A 17,133-nucleotide genomic window follows, 5' to 3' on the forward strand; every position below is an offset into this window, starting at 1 on the left:
TCTCCAGTGTTGTTAAATGAATTATCTTTTTCTAAATCCATTTTACAGTCTTACATTGGATAAAGATAAAGTTAAACTTTTTTACTAATTCTTTTCGCCACAACAGCTCAAGAAAACAGGAATATAATGATCAAAAATAACAAGTTAAAAATCAAACATATGTACATCAGTTAAATAAAGGGAGAAAAAATACAATAATAGAATAATACAAGGTACACTTCCACTTGTGGAACAAATAACTTTACTCATGTCCGTGAAGTGCAGCATTTTAGCCTATTTTTTGTGCTCTGAACTGATACAGAATGCATTTTCACCCTCAAGTCATGAAAATGTCGTGTCTGTCTGTCACGTTCAACTGTCGAGGAAATACATGCAGAAATGGAGGACTTTTCTGAACACAGGTAAGAATCCTGAATGATAAAAGCAGATCTTACGGTTTTTAGAATATCATTAAAACATCTGATAAAATAGAAAAGTGATTGGCACTTCATAATGTTTTGGACTACAGGATTAATTACACTTGTGCAGAAGTGATCATTCATTTGAAAGATTTGATTACTTACAGGTTTAATTCTAAAGATAACAGGAATACTTTTTTTTTATGTATCATTTGTTTCATTTCAGGAGGCAATTAAATTAATATTAAGATAAAATCCACTGTTAAGCCTATAGGGCATTGATATTATTTTGGATAATGGTAGCCTAACCTTTGTTCAGCTAGGGTTTTCTACCGTCATATTTGGCACGGTATGTCAAGAGAATTTCTATTTATAGCTTCAGTATTGTGATGATATGTTGCCATTGCTGCCAAAGTGTCCGTGGTGTCCAGAGACGGGACTGGAGCATCATCCGGCATCACATGCTGCTGTACCTGCTCTCCTCCAACATGGACCAGTGTTTGGCCCTGACGTCAGCCGTCACCGCCCTGCCTGCCTGCCTGCCTACAGAATCTCAGCCTACAGATGATGATGGAGACGGGAGAAGAAGCGGCCTGCTCGTGAAAACCATCTGAAAAGAGGAAGGGGAGGAATTAAGACGCACGCAAAGTGAGATAAGTATCTGAATTAAAGACAAACTTTCGGATGTTGTGGACACCATTCACATCTGGCACCGGAAGCGATGCTCCACAGCAGCAGCAGCAGCCGAGCGCGAGGGAGCAGCAGGCTGTGGCGCGCGGGTCAGGGTGTTCCTCCTGCGCGCGCGCCAACTGTGGAGGCGATTTAAGGAAGACATCCACCGAGCACCGGGTAAATACCACCAACACGCCAACATCTCCGCGGATGTGACTGCTAAAGGGGTAGAAATACCTTCTGTTAGGGTGGAGCTGCGGGTTCTTTAATAAAGGATGAGCTCGTCACTCTCAGCCTTATTGTGAACGCTGATATTTATGTCCGGCAGACATTGTTCCTCAGCGCCTTGTTTTTGTGTGTGAACAATGACACAGGTGATGTTATGTCACCGGGAGGACCGGTAAAGAGGATGGCTACGGGCTGCTGCGGGACGACCCCGAGCGGCTCTCCATGGAGGCTGTTTATGCAATCCGACGCAGTGTTGCAAGTGGGCTGGTTTGATGCTACTGCTTCCATATGATATGATCCCCAGAAGTGACAGGCCTTTATGTTTCTGTGAAATAAGCTCAGGCCTCTGTCAAACTAGAGGGGCTATCTGTGCACGAGGGGGGCCCTTATTTCTGCATTTAAAGCATTAAAAAGCGGGAAAGTCAATCAGAGCCACCATGTCGAAAGTTGTCAGTAACAAGGAGAAGAAATCCTTCAGCAAAAAGCTCTTCCGGAGGAGCTCGGTCCGCTCGGTGGGGAGCTTTATGAACAGAGTGCTCCGGACTCTGTCGACTCTGTCTCATTTCGGCACCGACGAGCAGGCCGCCGAGGACGAGAAGGACGACGCGGGTTCGATCCCCAACACCATCGGGGGGTCGCTACCGTCAGACGACAGCGACTGTGGGGGGTTCCCGTTCGGGGACAAAGTACCAGGTGTTGCCGGGCTCAAGAACCACGGGAACACCTGCTTCATGAACGCAATCCTACAGTGCCTGAGCAACACGGAGCTGTTCGCAGAGTACCTGGCTCTGGAGCAGTTCAAGGGGGCAGAGACCACCACCAGCAGCAGCAGTGACAAAACGAAGTCCAACGGGGTGCTGGTGCAGAAGAAGGGGAGCCAGCAGCAGCAGCAGCAGCAGGAGTCTGGGGAGGTGACGGAGCAGCTCTCCGGGCTGGTCCGGGCTCTGTGGACCTTCGAGTACACACCTCAGCACAGCAGAGACTTCAAGGTAATCAAATACAGGGGGGCCTAACAAGGGGATTGTATTGATGTTCAAAAGTAGGCCAATAACAACAATAGTAAGACAAACAGTCTGCATCCACTGATGCAGAGGGGCTGGATCTTTTTTAAAGACCCAAATTAGATCATGTTACCTTCCTAGAACAAAGTTTCCAGATATCTTCAGTGCCCCTGAGCTATTTTAAAACTCTCACAGGAACTTGTTACAAACAAAAAATGTCAGCTGAGGATATGATCTTTTTTAGTGAGCAGACACACCAACCTAAATCTTATCTACATTTTAGTCAGTCCACATCTATATTTAAAACAAAACAAAACAGGGTCATCCATGCCTCAGTTTGTGCTGACTGCACTGCAATCAAGCATAATACATGAAGAGTGAGGCCATAAGCATAAAGCACAAAGGTGACATCTATGAATCATATGTTAATGCTTTGATCCCATTGGTCAGCCCACAATATGAAATATGAATTTTTCAAAACCTCATGACATTTCTTTCCTTTCCACACAGGATTAGACAATCCATCAATCAACCAATTTGTATTTATGGCTTGCCAAATCCCAACCACAGTTAGCTCATTTAACTTGGTCTACCCTTTGTATTATTATTTTAAGATGTCCAGCTCAACCCACCAATGATCAAGCACTTGGCAACAGAGGCATAAAACTCATCCTTTAAACAGGCAGGGCCCTCAGAAGGAGGATAAATCCTAATGAAACAAGCAGAGACTGTTCCCCATCAGCACACCTTTTCTTTGAAAGTTGTTGTACAGTAAGTGGTCAGCAGAGCTGTAATGACACTCATCTATTTTTTATCTGTTCCATACTTATCAGCCTTTCTTCAGGCCTCTCTCACTACTTCATCTTTCCTCCTCAGAAACCTGCGTCCTAGAAATCAAAAAGTTGGTGTGCCACAATCACAAAGATGTGTTTGTTCACATCAGGGATACTTTATTTTATGCCTCCCTCTTCTGTCCTATAACCCATTTTCTTCTTTGAAAAGCTCAAAATACATGACAGAGATTGAACTGGACCATTCAACCCATTGCTTAATCTTGACAGTGTTACTATTTCTGTCCATTTTTTATCTACCTTGGTTGCCAGCCAGAGTACAAACTGTCTGATTGAATATAGATTATTGTGTTCAGAGTGAGAGGCCTTGAACATGTGTAACTTAGTTTGGAAATGAAGTGCAAACTCAGACTGTCAAACTCTTGGATAAAGAATATTCATCAAATTCAGCAGCGTGGTATTTGATACAAACTAGAAAATCCTATCTGTAACTCATAGCCACTCAAATGTCCTCCCTTATGAATGAATGTAATATTTCAGCTGATAAAAAAACATTTTTTTCTTTCTTTTTATAGCATCATTCTGTATATATCATGTTCTGATTAGAAAACAACAAAGAACTGCACATTTTAAAACCAAAGCATTGACATTCCTAAACCGTCTCTTTAATGAGTTTGTAAAAAGTTACATTTGTCCTTTTCAAGTTATTTTTCCCAAACCTTATTTTCCACTAATGAAACAACATGCAGTTGTTTTTAAGGTACACATTAGGACTAAAGACTGCTCATGTGATGTGTGTGTGTCTCTTCCCTCAGACCACATTGTGAGCCCAAACTGAGAGCACTTAAAGATCATTAGGAAGACATCCGTACTAATAACACAGGGGAATTAACCGACACAGTGTACATCAGACGCTGTTGTTTTTGTATACACATCAAAGTATGATCCACCAAACTCTCTTATTTTTGACAATGTGACTGTTAAACTTAGCAGTAAATCAAACAAATGGTGATACAACACGTGATTTCATAGATCATTATTTTCTTATTTTTAGATGTTTTTCTGTTGAAGGAATAAGAATCCTTTGTTATGGTGTAATCTGTTCATTATTATTTGGAGTACTACTTCATATTATTCATGCCATGTGGCTCCTGTCTAGAAAAGAACATGTGAACATCTTCAGTTCAAGATGAGAAAACAATGATCTGGAGGATGTCTTTCCAAATCATTTATGAAGTATGTTTCCTATATTTCAGCGTACTGTAAAAAGAAATAGAAATAGAAAGCCACTCATTTTTTTCTGTTATGTTCAAACCTCTCAGTGAACACATCTGGTTTTCTGTGTAGTAATCGAGTATTTTACTTCTTCATTTTACAAAAACAAACTGTTTTGCTTGTGAAAAAACATCTCTAAAGGTGGAAAACTCCAGGTTCCCTTCAGAGGTATCTGTATCCAGGACCAGATGTCATAAGGTGGTACCCAGCCATCAGTTGCTGAATTTTAAAACAGTGTGATTTAATCATCAGAAACATATTCTTTAATAGGAAATCAATGATCTTAAAAAGTACAGAGGTGAAGACTTTTTACTCTATGAAACAATCAGAGCAGGTATTCTGATCGACTTCCTGTTAGTCACCTGGTAGTTGATGCTCAGGGAAAAATAAACCCATAAAAACATTGCTGCCTCATCATTTCATAACATTTCATAACATGACTTTATTAGAACTTTTTTAATAGTGCAGGGAAACACAAGCTGCAAATGTTTGTTAGATTTCTGTTCTACATTAGTCACTTAAGAAGTGTTTTTCACTCAGTCCTTTATGTATTAGGATAAGAGATATTATAATATGTCTAACATATCAACAACAACATGTCATTAATATCAATCACTATTTTGACTCACTGTCTTCTTCCCAACAGTTTAAAGGCCTGTTTTTAAAAGTTTGCTCTGATTTTCTCATCTAAATCTAGATGAGAAAATCAGAGCTGATGTTGAAAATGACTTTTTAGTCAAGAGCTGATTCTAATACTGTTGTTTTTTTAAATTATTCATAGTTGTTTATTTTTGTTGTTATTAATTCCCCCCTCCAGGCCCTGGACCACTATAAGTCAGCATCAAAACACCTTTACTGAACACTGTTCATGTCATTCCAGCCTTCTTCACATGTCCTTTAAAGAAGCACAAATTCAATCTTACACATTTACAAATCAACCGTTACAGTAATTTCACCTTCTTACTCATAAAGAATCATTTTTGGAGAAACAACATGCCTGGTTATCAATCACAAACTCAGATAAAAGCACTTTTCAATTCTTACACGGCCCAAACACAAATACTGTTTTATTAAAATTGGTTTAAATGCATTATTGTTAGAAAAACTGAAAAAATAAATACATCTTGATCGAGCTATGATTAAGCTCTAGTTTTAGTTCCATGCAAAATATGTTTGTTGTTCTTTCCAAAAGCAAAAGGTTTTAACATGGGCCTGACTGGCTTACCATCCTTTAATTGATGTGAGGCAACAGATATGTGTTGGCGACTGTGATTGGTGATTTGCTGATACCGATACTCAGCTGATATAAAGATGCACTTTTGACTGTCTCAGAGTTGTCTTCTCTTCCCTGTTCTCAGACTAACCTGAGATGTGATTTTTTTTCAACAAACCTTTACTTAAAACAACCTTTGTGGCAAAGTCATAGAAGAAAAGGCTAGCCCTTTATTTGCACATTTTTCTAGGGCTGCTTTTCAAAGTGCTGAGGCTGCTCGGGTCATGCCTTCAAAATGAGGCAGAAAGTCCCATGGGGCCGGCTGTGACGGCTCCGAGTGCTCTGTCCCCTCGTGTCTTTGACCTCGTGTGACATTTGATAGCCAGTGAAGGTGACTTTACAGCTGGCGGCTCTGTAGAGTACACACTGTTTTCATATCTGATAGCTAACAGTCAGTTCGACAAGCTGTCGATTCTTAGCCCTCGTCCTGGTTTTACAGAGCTACTCCACGCCTGTGTCTCCCCCTCACCCACCTCTGCTGACCTTTAGGATGTGCTGATCTTCACTCCGGTCAAACGTCCTGAATATTTTATAAGCAGTGATGTCACAAATGGAAAATGTCCTCGTAAATCACCATGTGTGTGCCCTGCTGTTGTCTGCTGCAGAATGTGGTGTCCAAGAGCGCCCTGCAGTTCAAGGGGAACTCCCAGCACGACGCCCAGGAATTCTTGCTCTGGCTGCTGGATAGAGTTCATGAAGACCTCAACCACATCGTCCATCCTGAGATCAGACCACCGAGGAAGGTAAACAACAAGCTTTACAGAGTGTGAGGACACAACTGAAGCAAAGTGTACTCTTTATCCAGCTACATACCTGTACCATGTAAACATCTAAGCAACCAGTGTTTCAAATGAATGTTTCCTCTTTTGTGTCTTCCATCAGTTGTGATCTTTCAAACATTGCTAAAGTTATTTAAAAAGCACAACATTTTATTTTTCTTCAATAACTGTGTTTGTCTTGTTTTTCAGCCTCCAGTAGAAGAAGAAAATCCCCCTGAAGGTTCTCCACTACCAGCACCTGGCTCTTTTGTACAGGAGTTGTTTCAGGCACAATACAGGTGACAATTCAATGCTAATGCTAATAATAATAATAATCTTGAATGAAAAGGAGCAGAAGGAAGAGTAGTCTTATATAATCTGCCCCTCTTTTACAAGACTTTAATTAACAAAACACATAATTCAAATTCAATGAAAAAACAAATAATCTGTTTACAACAAACTGAAACACTGAATTTCTACCAGTTTTGATATGATCTGAATATCGATGAGGAACTCTAATAATAAAACAAAGTCCACAATGTCATCCAGCATGCTTCTACATTAGTAAACGAAAGCAGAACACAAAACACAATAAAATAATCTTAAGTCACTTAATATCTTTTATTCTGAAATGTTTCAAACATTCAGCTAACTTATCAAGAACAGAACAATGCACAACGTCTTAATAGACTATTATGGTCTGTAGAGCAACATAAACAGTGCAGAGCAACACTTTGAGAAGACTGCCACTATTTCATCAGTCTTCTGGACAGTTAGATATCGAATGCAGCTAGAGCCAGTTAGCTTAGCTTAGCACATAGACCGGCGAGGGAAAGGAAACAACTAGCCTGGCTTTGAACCCAAGTAACAAAATCTGCCTTCCATCACGTCAGAATCATGAAAATTTTATTTATTGCTGTTAGAATTGTACCAAAAAAGGGTTAAACTAACAGGAGGTGGTTTTCAGGGGTTCATGCTGGACTTCATGGAGTCTGGTCTGTGATTTATGAAATGATAATTTAGTTAGCTTGTAAGTTGTTAGCAAAGTTACCTCTGTGCAGAGCCCATCTAGCTGTTTCACCCTATTTCTAGCTCTGATGCTAAGCTAACCAGATTTTCACATCAAATGAAATGTTCCATTCCGATAAGAGATCACTATCATCTTTTTAATCTCAGCATGATGAATGAATGTTTTCTCAGAAACATTGAGCTATTCCTTTAAACTGTTTACAACATTCAAGCTGTATTGTATTGTATTGATTGATTCTCATCATGTCTCTGGTTAGGTCCTCTCTGACCTGCCCTCACTGCCAGAAACAGAGCAACACCTTTGATCCTTTCCTCTGCATCTCACTGCCAATCCCAGTACCTCACACACGGTAAGCTGGATCTAGCTCATAAGAAATAAATATTCACCAGACCAATAATAATAATACTTGTATCCAAAAATGTTACGAGACAAGAGCCAGACTGAGCGGAGCATTAAAGAGAGTGTCAAACTCTGAGAAACATCTGACAGGAGGAAGCTAAAATTAGAAGTTTCTGTCTATCTTTGCAACATCCGTCCAGACCTGGTTATGAAACAGCCAATTAAAATTGTGTCTTTCTGTGTTGCAGGCCGCTGTATGTGACAGTGGTGTACCAAGGAAAGTGCTCCCACTGTATGCGAGTCGGGGTGGCCGTGCCTCTTTCTGGCACCGTGTCCAGGCTGAGACAAGCTGTGGCCCAAGAGACCAAAATCCCTGCCCAACAGGTGTCGTCTTATTACAAACTTTTTTTTTTAAGTCCATTAATGCACTGTCATAAAAAAAGATAATGCTTAAAGGAAACTAGATGGTAGAGAAGGGTTTAGTTTCCTGTATTTTCACCAAACTAAATGGTCTTTTTTTCCTCGTGTGTTCAGATCGTCCTCACTGAAATGTACTTTGACGGCTTTCATCGCTCCTTCTGTGACGATGATGATGACCTTGAGATCATTCAGGAGAGCGACTCCATCTTTGCCTTCGAGACACCTGAGCTATTCAGACCTGAGCAGATCCGCTCCAAGCGAGGCGGTACAGCATCCTGTTTATTCCCTTAGAAATCACTTTAGCTCTTCGTCATCCTTATGCCAGGAGGAGTTCAGATTAGTTCAGGAAGGGAGTATTATTGGAGAAGCGGTTGATTCAGGGACCAGACTGTTGGATTGACTTTCTAAAGAAGCTTTTTTCACGTTTGTAACTGTGTATTTTACGTCTTTAAAACAGGGAGTGGGAGCCCACATGCCAACCTTAACCAGAACAACCTAAAGCATGGCACAGATAACAACAGGATACCCACACAAATACAAGAGCCAACAAGCCCACCTCAGAGTCCCAATAAGAACAGCGGACAGGCGGAGAAGATTGTCCTGTTGGTGTGTAACAGAGCCTGTGCCGGACAGCAGGGACGCAGGTATAAAACAATATCTTTAAAGTTATTCATTCAAAGAAATCTGTCAAGCTGATGCAGGTCAGACTTTCTCATTTTTTATTATTTTTTTGTACCTCCTGCAGGTTCGGTAATCCATTTATCCTGTATTTGGAGCGAACGGTAACATGGGATGTACTTCAGAAAGAAATCTTGGAGAAAATGCGACATCTATTGCGCCCTGGAGTCTTTGTGCAGGTCCTTATTACATCCATCAAAACCTTTTGATCTTAACAATCTTTCCATCATTCTGACATTTTATAATGTTTTATTGTCTAATCTCTGATCTTCTGTAGGTGGGGCCCTTCACTCTGCGTGTGGTAGGAGTGGTTGGAATCACATATCTCTTGCCTCAGGAGGAGCAGCCTCTCTGTCATCCCTCTGTGGAGAGGTAATTACCACTTATCAACACCAGGAGGGAGTGTTGTACACTCACTTCAGTCATTACGTAAAGCCTGCAGTGTGCTCAATCCAGTTGAAGTTGATTGAAGAGCTTCAGTATGTAGGCCGACTCTTTGGTAGTACTGATGTTAAAATATCTCCTGAGATGTATAATAGCTCGTCTGCTGTTATAGATTTTCTTCTAAGAATGTGTTGACCTCTGTGCTTGTTGCATGGATTTTTTCAAATGTGGGGAATGAGAAAAAAAAGTGTTTTGCTGCTCAACAGCTGCATGAAAACATGAAAAGGCAGAAATGAAAACCTCAGCCTAACAGTTCAAAAGCTCCAATTTATTGTACCTCAGTAGACTTATAAAGGCCTTATAGAATTCTGTGCAATTTAAAAAAACATGGTCCTCCTCAAAGTCATTACCAAAAGATTTCTGTGTGATGACCTTCATAGTCTTTTCCCCCCCATGATTTCTCTCCTGTTAACAACGAGTGGCTTATGGGGACAGTCTAACATTGAAGCTTGCTCCAGTGTGGCCTCTAATTATCCTGTACTGATATGAATCTGATTTAAATGATCATCTTAAGAAAACACAACAAAGACACACTGCCCTCCTTTAACCCACCCCCTTTTTTAAACCTTTTTTTAATTGATTTTAAAATGCCTTTTTAACTTATATCTTTATCTTACTCCAAAGTGTTACATTTCTATTTTGAAGTTAAGTTTTGTCTTTGTTTCATTTAATTTTCAGTTTGTTAGTTATCTATTAACCATAAAGGAAGTAAAAAAGATGGGTGGCGGAGGGAAAATTGTGAATATTTAACCAACCCAAGAAGCTGAAACTGAAATAAAATTGAGTCTCTTCTACAGGGCATTCAAGTCTTGTGGTCCTGGAGGTCCTCCTCATGTCAAAATCGTTGTTGAATGGGACAAGGAGACAAAAGACTAGTAAGTACTCTCTGGCCAGGACTGAAGCACCAGTCACATACTCTTTATTAGGCTCAAGGAGGATATGTGAGCTGTGTGTCCAAACATAAATATGGTGTAGTAAAAGACTTCCCTCTTATCTGCCCCTGACTTGCATCATGTTCTGCCTGCAGTCTGTTCAAAAGGACAGAGGATGAATACATCCCCGATGCTGAAAGTGTTCGGCAGGCGAAGGAGCAGCACCTGCAGCCTCAGACCTGCTCACTCGCCCAGTGCTTTCAGCTCTACACCAAAGAAGAGCAGGTACGCTGGGTCCAGTCAGTAAGGGAGACGTTTTGATGGATTATACTTCTTTTAATCTATGGACTCTGATTTGCAGCACTATTTTGATTATTTATAGCTTTTTTAATTTGTAATTCTTCCCCTCAAGACCACAGGAATATTTTTAATACCTTTTTTCTTCTCGTGATTTTCAGCTGGCTCCTGATGATGCATGGAGATGTCCACACTGTAAACAGCTTCAGCAGGGCAGCATTAAGCTCAGTCTGTGGACTCTGCCGGACATCCTCATACTCCACCTGAAACGTTTCAGACAGGTACGCAAACAAAGGCGCCACAGCGCATCAGGCTTTTCCAAGTAAAATAAAACAAAAATACAAGAGAGAAAGAGAAAACATGTGTGGAACTGACTAACTGGCTGTGATAAATGAAATGCCATACATAAATGTGTTGTACCTTCAGGACGGAGATCGGAGAATGAAGATGCAGAACATGGTGAAGTTCCCGCTCACAGGCATGGACATGGCACCCCATATGGTGAAGAGGAGCCAGAGCAGCTGGAGCCTCCCCTCCCATTGGTCACCGTGGAGACGGCCTTATGGTATGGGCCGTGACCCGGAGGACTACCTTTATGACCTGTACGCAGTGTGTAACCATCATGGGACCATGCAGGGGGGACATTACACAGGTAATGACATTTGGTTCTGTTGTATTAAGAGACTTTTTATTTCTAAAAAGATTTATTATTAAACTTTGTTGTGTTGTGTCTTGAAGCTCACTGTAAGAACTCCATTGATGGACAGTGGTACTGCTTTGATGATAGCGATGTTCAGCCTATCCCTGAGGATGAGGTCTGTAAGCAGACCGGCTACATTCTGTTTTATCAAAGACGCGCCACAATCCCATCATGGTCTGCCAACAGTTCTGTAGGAGGTAATTTATTAATATAACTCCATACAATCGTTTGTTAAAAGGTAGGTAGACTTATAAAGATTGAAAAACTGTCTGCGTGGAATCTTTCAGGATCCACTAGCTCCTCTTTGTGTGAGCACTGGATAAGTCGACTGATGGGAAGCCGTCCGCCGAGCCAAGCTTCCTCGGGTTCCTCGAGACGCACCTCGTTGGCCTCGCTCTCGGAGTCTGCTGAGTTTGCTGCTGAACGGAGCGAGGATGATGGTGAGAGACTCCTCTAAAAGCACACAATCACACGAACTCTCAAGGAAACTTCTGCTGATTTGTGTCTTTCCAACATGCAGGTTTATCGAGCCGGCAGGCAGTAAGAGGCATGCAGAGACAAACGTTCTCCTCAAGATCTTCCATCGCCAGCCCACTGGTGCTAAGTGAAAATGGCGGCAAACCAACCTGGCCACACTCCGCTAAGCTCCAACTTCGCTCTAACTCTCCCTCACGCTTCTCCTTGGAGTCCCATTCCTCCTCCCCAACCCTGGAGATGATAGGAGAAGTGGTTGACAACTTCCCTGGGTCACCTAAACTGGAGAAACTGTCTGTTGGCCGCTCAGCGCTCGCAGCTTTGGATAGTAATCTGGGTAGTAGGAGGCTGATCGAGCAGGTTCAGTCCAAGGCGGCGGCCCAGACGGAGCAGAGGAGCCCCATCCAAGCAGGGGAGAATAACAATGTTGTCAACACTGCTGAACAGGTCAGTCCTCGACATGGGGCAGCAGCGAAAGAGCAAAAACAAAGAAATGGGGTAGCAGATAGCGCTGGTGCTAAAAGGACTTCAGCAAAAACTGGGTTGGAGAGTGAAAGGAGTCCTAAGAAGCGGCCCGCCACCTCTTCCACGTCATCAAGCTCTCTGTCTCCTGCATCCCCTGCTGTCGACAAGCTACCTTCTCGAACACAGACCAAGAGTGCGGCATCAGCGTCCAGCCCCAAGGACAAAATCGAGGGTGCGACTAAAGCTAGCAAGGCTAGTTCTTCAAGAACAGCGACCCCCTCTAAGAAAGGTGCATCCCAAACCCCGGAGGTGTTACGTTCTGACTCCTCCCAGCAGAGGAAGAGCGGCTCCCCAGGATCCCAAAGCTCGTACCCTCCAAGGAGGACGTCACCCAGAGCAGGAGCTGAGAAAAGCTCGGCCTCAGGAAGGACTAAAGCAGCAGAGAGGAGCACGAGCCGGGATTCTTCAAGGTCAAACTTGGTCCCAGAGAAGAAGGCTAACGGTGGAGGTCCTCCCTCCAGGTCGAGTGCTGCGAGCAGAGGGGAGAGCAGGTCAGGTCGGGCTGTTGAGAACAGACCAGCAGGCCGAAGCTCAAGTAGCAGCTCCTCTATGGCAAGTCTCAGATCGTCCAGTGTGGGTGTTTCCTCTTCAAGTGCAGCCCCCCCATCAAGAGGGCCCCGCAGGAACAGTAAGACAGAGGAGAAAGGTCTGTCCTTCTTTAAAACGGCTCTGAGGCCAAAAGAGACCCGCAAGTCAGCTGATGGTGGGAAGACAGGGGTGGGGGAAGCTAAGGGAAGTCCAGAGGAGGGTGGAGGGGATGCAGCTAAAGAAGGAGTCCCACCGGGAGCTGGGAAGAAAGCCCAGAACACTGCCTCAGAGGCTAACGCCACCTCAGCCAAAGACAAAGAGTCCCTGAAGGCGTCTGCTACAGCTAAACATTCACTGCTGCCCTCCACAAGGTCTAAGCTTTCTGGAGCTGAAACAACCCTCCAGCAGTCTTCTGCCAATGCAAAAGAGCCTTCGAAGAAAGAGCCTGCTAAAAAGACAATGCAATCGAGAAAGATCCCCATCAACTCTTCACAAACTAGCCACAAGGCCAAGTGACGTTTAACGGCCTGACAACAATCTCTCTAAGTGCAGCTCTGAGGTGTTTTAACCATCAAACCAGACATCTTTAAAGCACCTGTAGCTTTTCAGTGCTTACTGGAAACCAGCTGCCATACTGGACACCTACTGTCCACATTGTGAAAAAGTTATTTAGGAATGGATTTTAACTAAGCACTTTTTATGGATTGCATTGATTTTGAGTAATATTATACTGTATTGTAAATAAGCATGGTCTGCACATGTATTGAAATGATTGCCTTGTTCTGTCTTTAGCGTAGAGGAGAGAGGTACATCTCAGCAGCTGGTGGAAATTTAAACTGACTTTGCACAAAGATGGAAAGTGAGATACATGAAACACGGACTACTTAGTCACCAAAGGAAGTTTACTGTCCAGTTTTATCACACTGATGCAGTGAAATGATTCCCCCCCAAAATCTTTATGTACAGCTCTCCTTCAATATCGAGAGCCATATGTCCACTTCAAACGTCAGTGCCTCAGATAATCAAAGTATTTAATCTAAATTGTATAACTGCAGGTGTTGGTAAATTTATAACTGGATTTTAATATTTATTAAGCACTGAAAATGTTGTTTCAAGTAAACCACACTTAAGCCTATTTAACCTGAGCTGCTGTTTACATACGCTCCTTTATGTAGTACTTGTGCAACAGCCTTTAAGTGTTTTTGTGCAAAGAAATAGAAGATTGTCATCAAGAGGGTTGGTCGAGAAGGGAAGGAATGACACATGTGTCGTTGGTGTTTAATGTCTGGAGACCTTCCTTTGTAATGGTCCTTTAAATATTTGTGTTTTTATTTACCTGTTACCCCTCAGACAAACGCAGTCCCACCTCGACACCGCCTCTGATCTGCCTCACAGGGGGATCAGCCTCTTCTTGTCAGACTGCCAGACATCTCCAAACATTCCTCTCAGATGAACACTGGGTTAAAGTAAAAAAAAAAAAAAAAGCCACTACACACACTGACGACACATTCAAAGACAGCTGGGATGCCTTCATTTTAAACTGTACATGTACATAGAGCATTATGGTATGTTTGAGTCAGCCCATCGTCACAGCTTGTGCACATCTTCAGCTTGCATAACAGAGTAGACCGACACTGAACTCACCGACTCAGACTGAGATCACCGTTCATGACTTGTAAAACAGATGTTGCATGAAGAAAATTTGCTTATGCATGCACTTAACTATGCAAGCAGACTCTTGCTAATGCCCACACTGAGTATGTAGACGTGCTACTCTTGGATGTGTATATATTTCTATAACTGTATATTTTTCCAAATTGCCTGCATCAGAGAGCATGTTAAGGCATCCTTTATTAAAGCTTTGTTTGCACATTTCTTCAAAGTAATATATACATTTTGTATGAATGATAAGTATTGCTCATTCACCCCCTCAAAGTAAATCAACTCACTTTCAAATTGATGTTTTCTGTATTCATTTGTCTCACATTTTCCTCACAATATAAAACGTTTGCGAGGACATTTTTTTAATGGCCATCTTACAAGATGCAGTATCACTTTAATTGTTCATCTTTAATGGTTTGAGAAGTGAAACCGGATCTTCTTTGATAACTGAAAAACGACAGTGAAACAGTTCCAAAAACAGTGTTTCATCCAAGGCATTTGGGCAGGCTTGTTCTCTGCTTCTGAACATGCATTTTCACGTTTCAGAACTTCACCTTTATAACAGTGCTTTTTTTTTGTCCAATCAGATTTTTTTAAATTCAATATTTGTATATTCAAATCTCCCCCTAAATTTCCAACAATACTGAAATCTTGGCAACTAGAAGTGTCACTGTGAAAGATTGCACTTGAATGCATCCCCCCCTCCCCACATACACACTTGTAAGCTCATTACGACAGTAGTAACAAAATGCATCAGAAGTAAAGGTCTATGAATGTCAGTGTCGCAGTGGAGGAGTGGAGGAGTGATGTGCAACTCCAACAGCCGGACCTCAAGCTACTTCATTTAGCTTTCTGTCACTTCCTGGTGCGGAATAAAATGACATCATTAGTGCCTGCTGGCAACAGTGTGTCCATACTGTGCTATTACGTCCAACATGCAGTATAGAAACTGACATATGTATGTCATAGTGTTGATGAAAAGAAATGTATGCAGTAACTTCATACAACACGTGTGTGAATGCTTATTTTCACAAATGCATGAGAATTTTTATTTTTCCATTTATATTCTGGAATTTCATGTCATTTTCAGAGTATACTGTGTTAATCCATTTTTGTGGGGTAGCAGTGTGTCATGGCATTGATTTATCAATCAAGAAAAACAACAATAACAAAATAAAATAATGTCATTAAGTAACATTGTGTTGAGACAAGTGGCTTTGGTTGGTTTCTTTTACGGCTCTGATATATTTATATTTGTTTTTCAAAACAACATTTCTCATTTTCTCCACTTGGTGGAGCTCAGTGTTCACCTAAAACGTCTGTGTTCACAGAGGTAAAATAAAGCAGCACTTACAACATGAGTTTGTCCCGGAGAAATGCCCTTCCATTTGAACTTGGAGGATTATTAAGATATATAGTACAGTCAAATCCAATGCTGCCAGCGAGGGAGATGATATGTTATTAAACTACAGCACCATCATTTATTTACAGCTGATTCAATTGTGGTTTTATTAGTTTGGCCCAAGGCAGGCATATTAAAAGTTAATGCTCCCTCTTTGTCTTTCTATTCGTGTTATTCTGTATAACAGACCTCAGTTTGGGGAATTACATTTTCACCCTCTCACTTCTCGCCTCTTGTGCGGCCTGAGAAGTGATGAAATGTGATAAATCCCTGTGGTGTGATGGAGCTGTAACCAGACTTTCATAAAGGAAACCTCAGAGTTGATCACAAATGAGCATTTTGTCTTGGTGCTCTTTAGAAAAACGTGAGGGTTGTTAAAATTGTTATGCATGTATGAATGTAATTAAAAAGCCCACAGACTGCAACCCAGCACAAGATCATGCTGTAAGGCAGCCAGCCTCCTCTAGTGCTCCAATCAATAATCATTTGCCAATTGTATCAGTTCCAAGAGAACATCATTAGTGAGACCTTGCTGGAGAATTCAACAACTTTTATCTGGATTTAACACACAAAACCGTGACATTACCCTTCTTAAATCCCGAACATACCATCCAACGAGATGAATTACATTCCATTTTTTGCCTTTGCTACATTAATAAATGTTCTTCTTGGTGCATTGAAGAACGGTAATTTAATCTTATTGATCAATCCAATCTTGGTGTCTCCTGTGGCCAAATTCAATCCTTAGTGCTGCTACTAAGTCTCCATTTCGAGACACTGTGTCCCTGGATAAAAAGAGTAGCGGGACAGATTTTTCAGAAGCTTTCACTTTTTCTGCTCCTAGTTTAGATTGATTCATGTTTGACCACATGGTTGAAGGGGCTTACAAAGGGTAGAACATGTAATAAACACCACCATGATAAAACCCCTGTACAATCTCAATCTATTTCCTCTAGACAGCAACATTGTGATCCTTAAAAGGATGCCACAAACTGCTCTTTTAATCCTATGTTATCATGTTTAAGGCGTGATATTGTGGGACATTACTGACTATTGAAATACATTAAATTGTACAACAGATTAAACTTCATAAAATCCTGATATTGCAGTATATATTGAATACTTAAATCCAATTAATTCTCAACTGCTTGCACCAAAAATATATCAAATAGCTGAACTACAACTACCAATTCCAAAAAATCAATAATAGCCTACTGCTCCTATATTAATAAAACACTGACATAAATATGTTTAAAAAAGTTGTAGACATGTGGAAAACTTTAAAAAGCAGTTGAAGAGGCCTGAAGTCAGACATGTTGGTATTTATAGATCAGAGCATCGCTGAAGAGCTTGGAACAGCAAAAAA

The 17,133-nt window shown here is 41.5% G+C and overlaps 1 protein-coding gene across 1 annotated transcript; it reads left to right on the forward strand.

Annotated features, from left to right (window-relative positions):
• The first annotated feature begins 48 nt into the window (after positions 1-48).
• Positions 49-15,576, forward strand: LOC109986748 (ubiquitin carboxyl-terminal hydrolase 31). The gene is made up of 16 exons (XM_020637528.3): positions 49-2,287; positions 6,244-6,381; positions 6,607-6,695; positions 7,683-7,775; positions 8,014-8,149; positions 8,300-8,450; positions 8,643-8,829; positions 8,931-9,042; positions 9,141-9,235; positions 10,105-10,182; positions 10,335-10,464; positions 10,638-10,757; positions 10,903-11,128; positions 11,215-11,373; positions 11,464-11,616; positions 11,697-15,576. Exons 1-16 carry the CDS (start codon positions 1,736-1,738, stop codon positions 13,217-13,219), a joined length of 3,942 nt encoding a protein of 1,313 aa, XP_020493184.1. The 5' UTR covers positions 49-1,735; the 3' UTR covers positions 13,220-15,576.
• Positions 15,577-17,133: the final 1,557 nt, after the last annotated feature.

This window comes from Labrus bergylta, chromosome 21, assembly GCF_963930695.1.
Source record: "Labrus bergylta chromosome 21, fLabBer1.1, whole genome shotgun sequence".
Taxonomy (NCBI): domain Eukaryota; kingdom Metazoa; phylum Chordata; class Actinopteri; order Labriformes; family Labridae; genus Labrus; species Labrus bergylta.

Coding starts and splice junctions, on each gene's coding strand:
- LOC109986748 (XM_020637528.3), top strand. CDS start 1,736: ATGTCGAAAGTTGTCAGTAACAAGGAGAAGAAATCCTTCAGCAAAAAG. Junction 6,696..7,682: donor TTGTTTCAGGCACAATACAG/GTGACAATTCAA, acceptor GTCTCTGGTTAG/GTCCTCTCTGACCTGCCCTC. Junction 11,617..11,696: donor TGAACGGAGCGAGGATGATG/GTGAGAGACTCC, acceptor TCCAACATGCAG/GTTTATCGAGCCGGCAGGCA.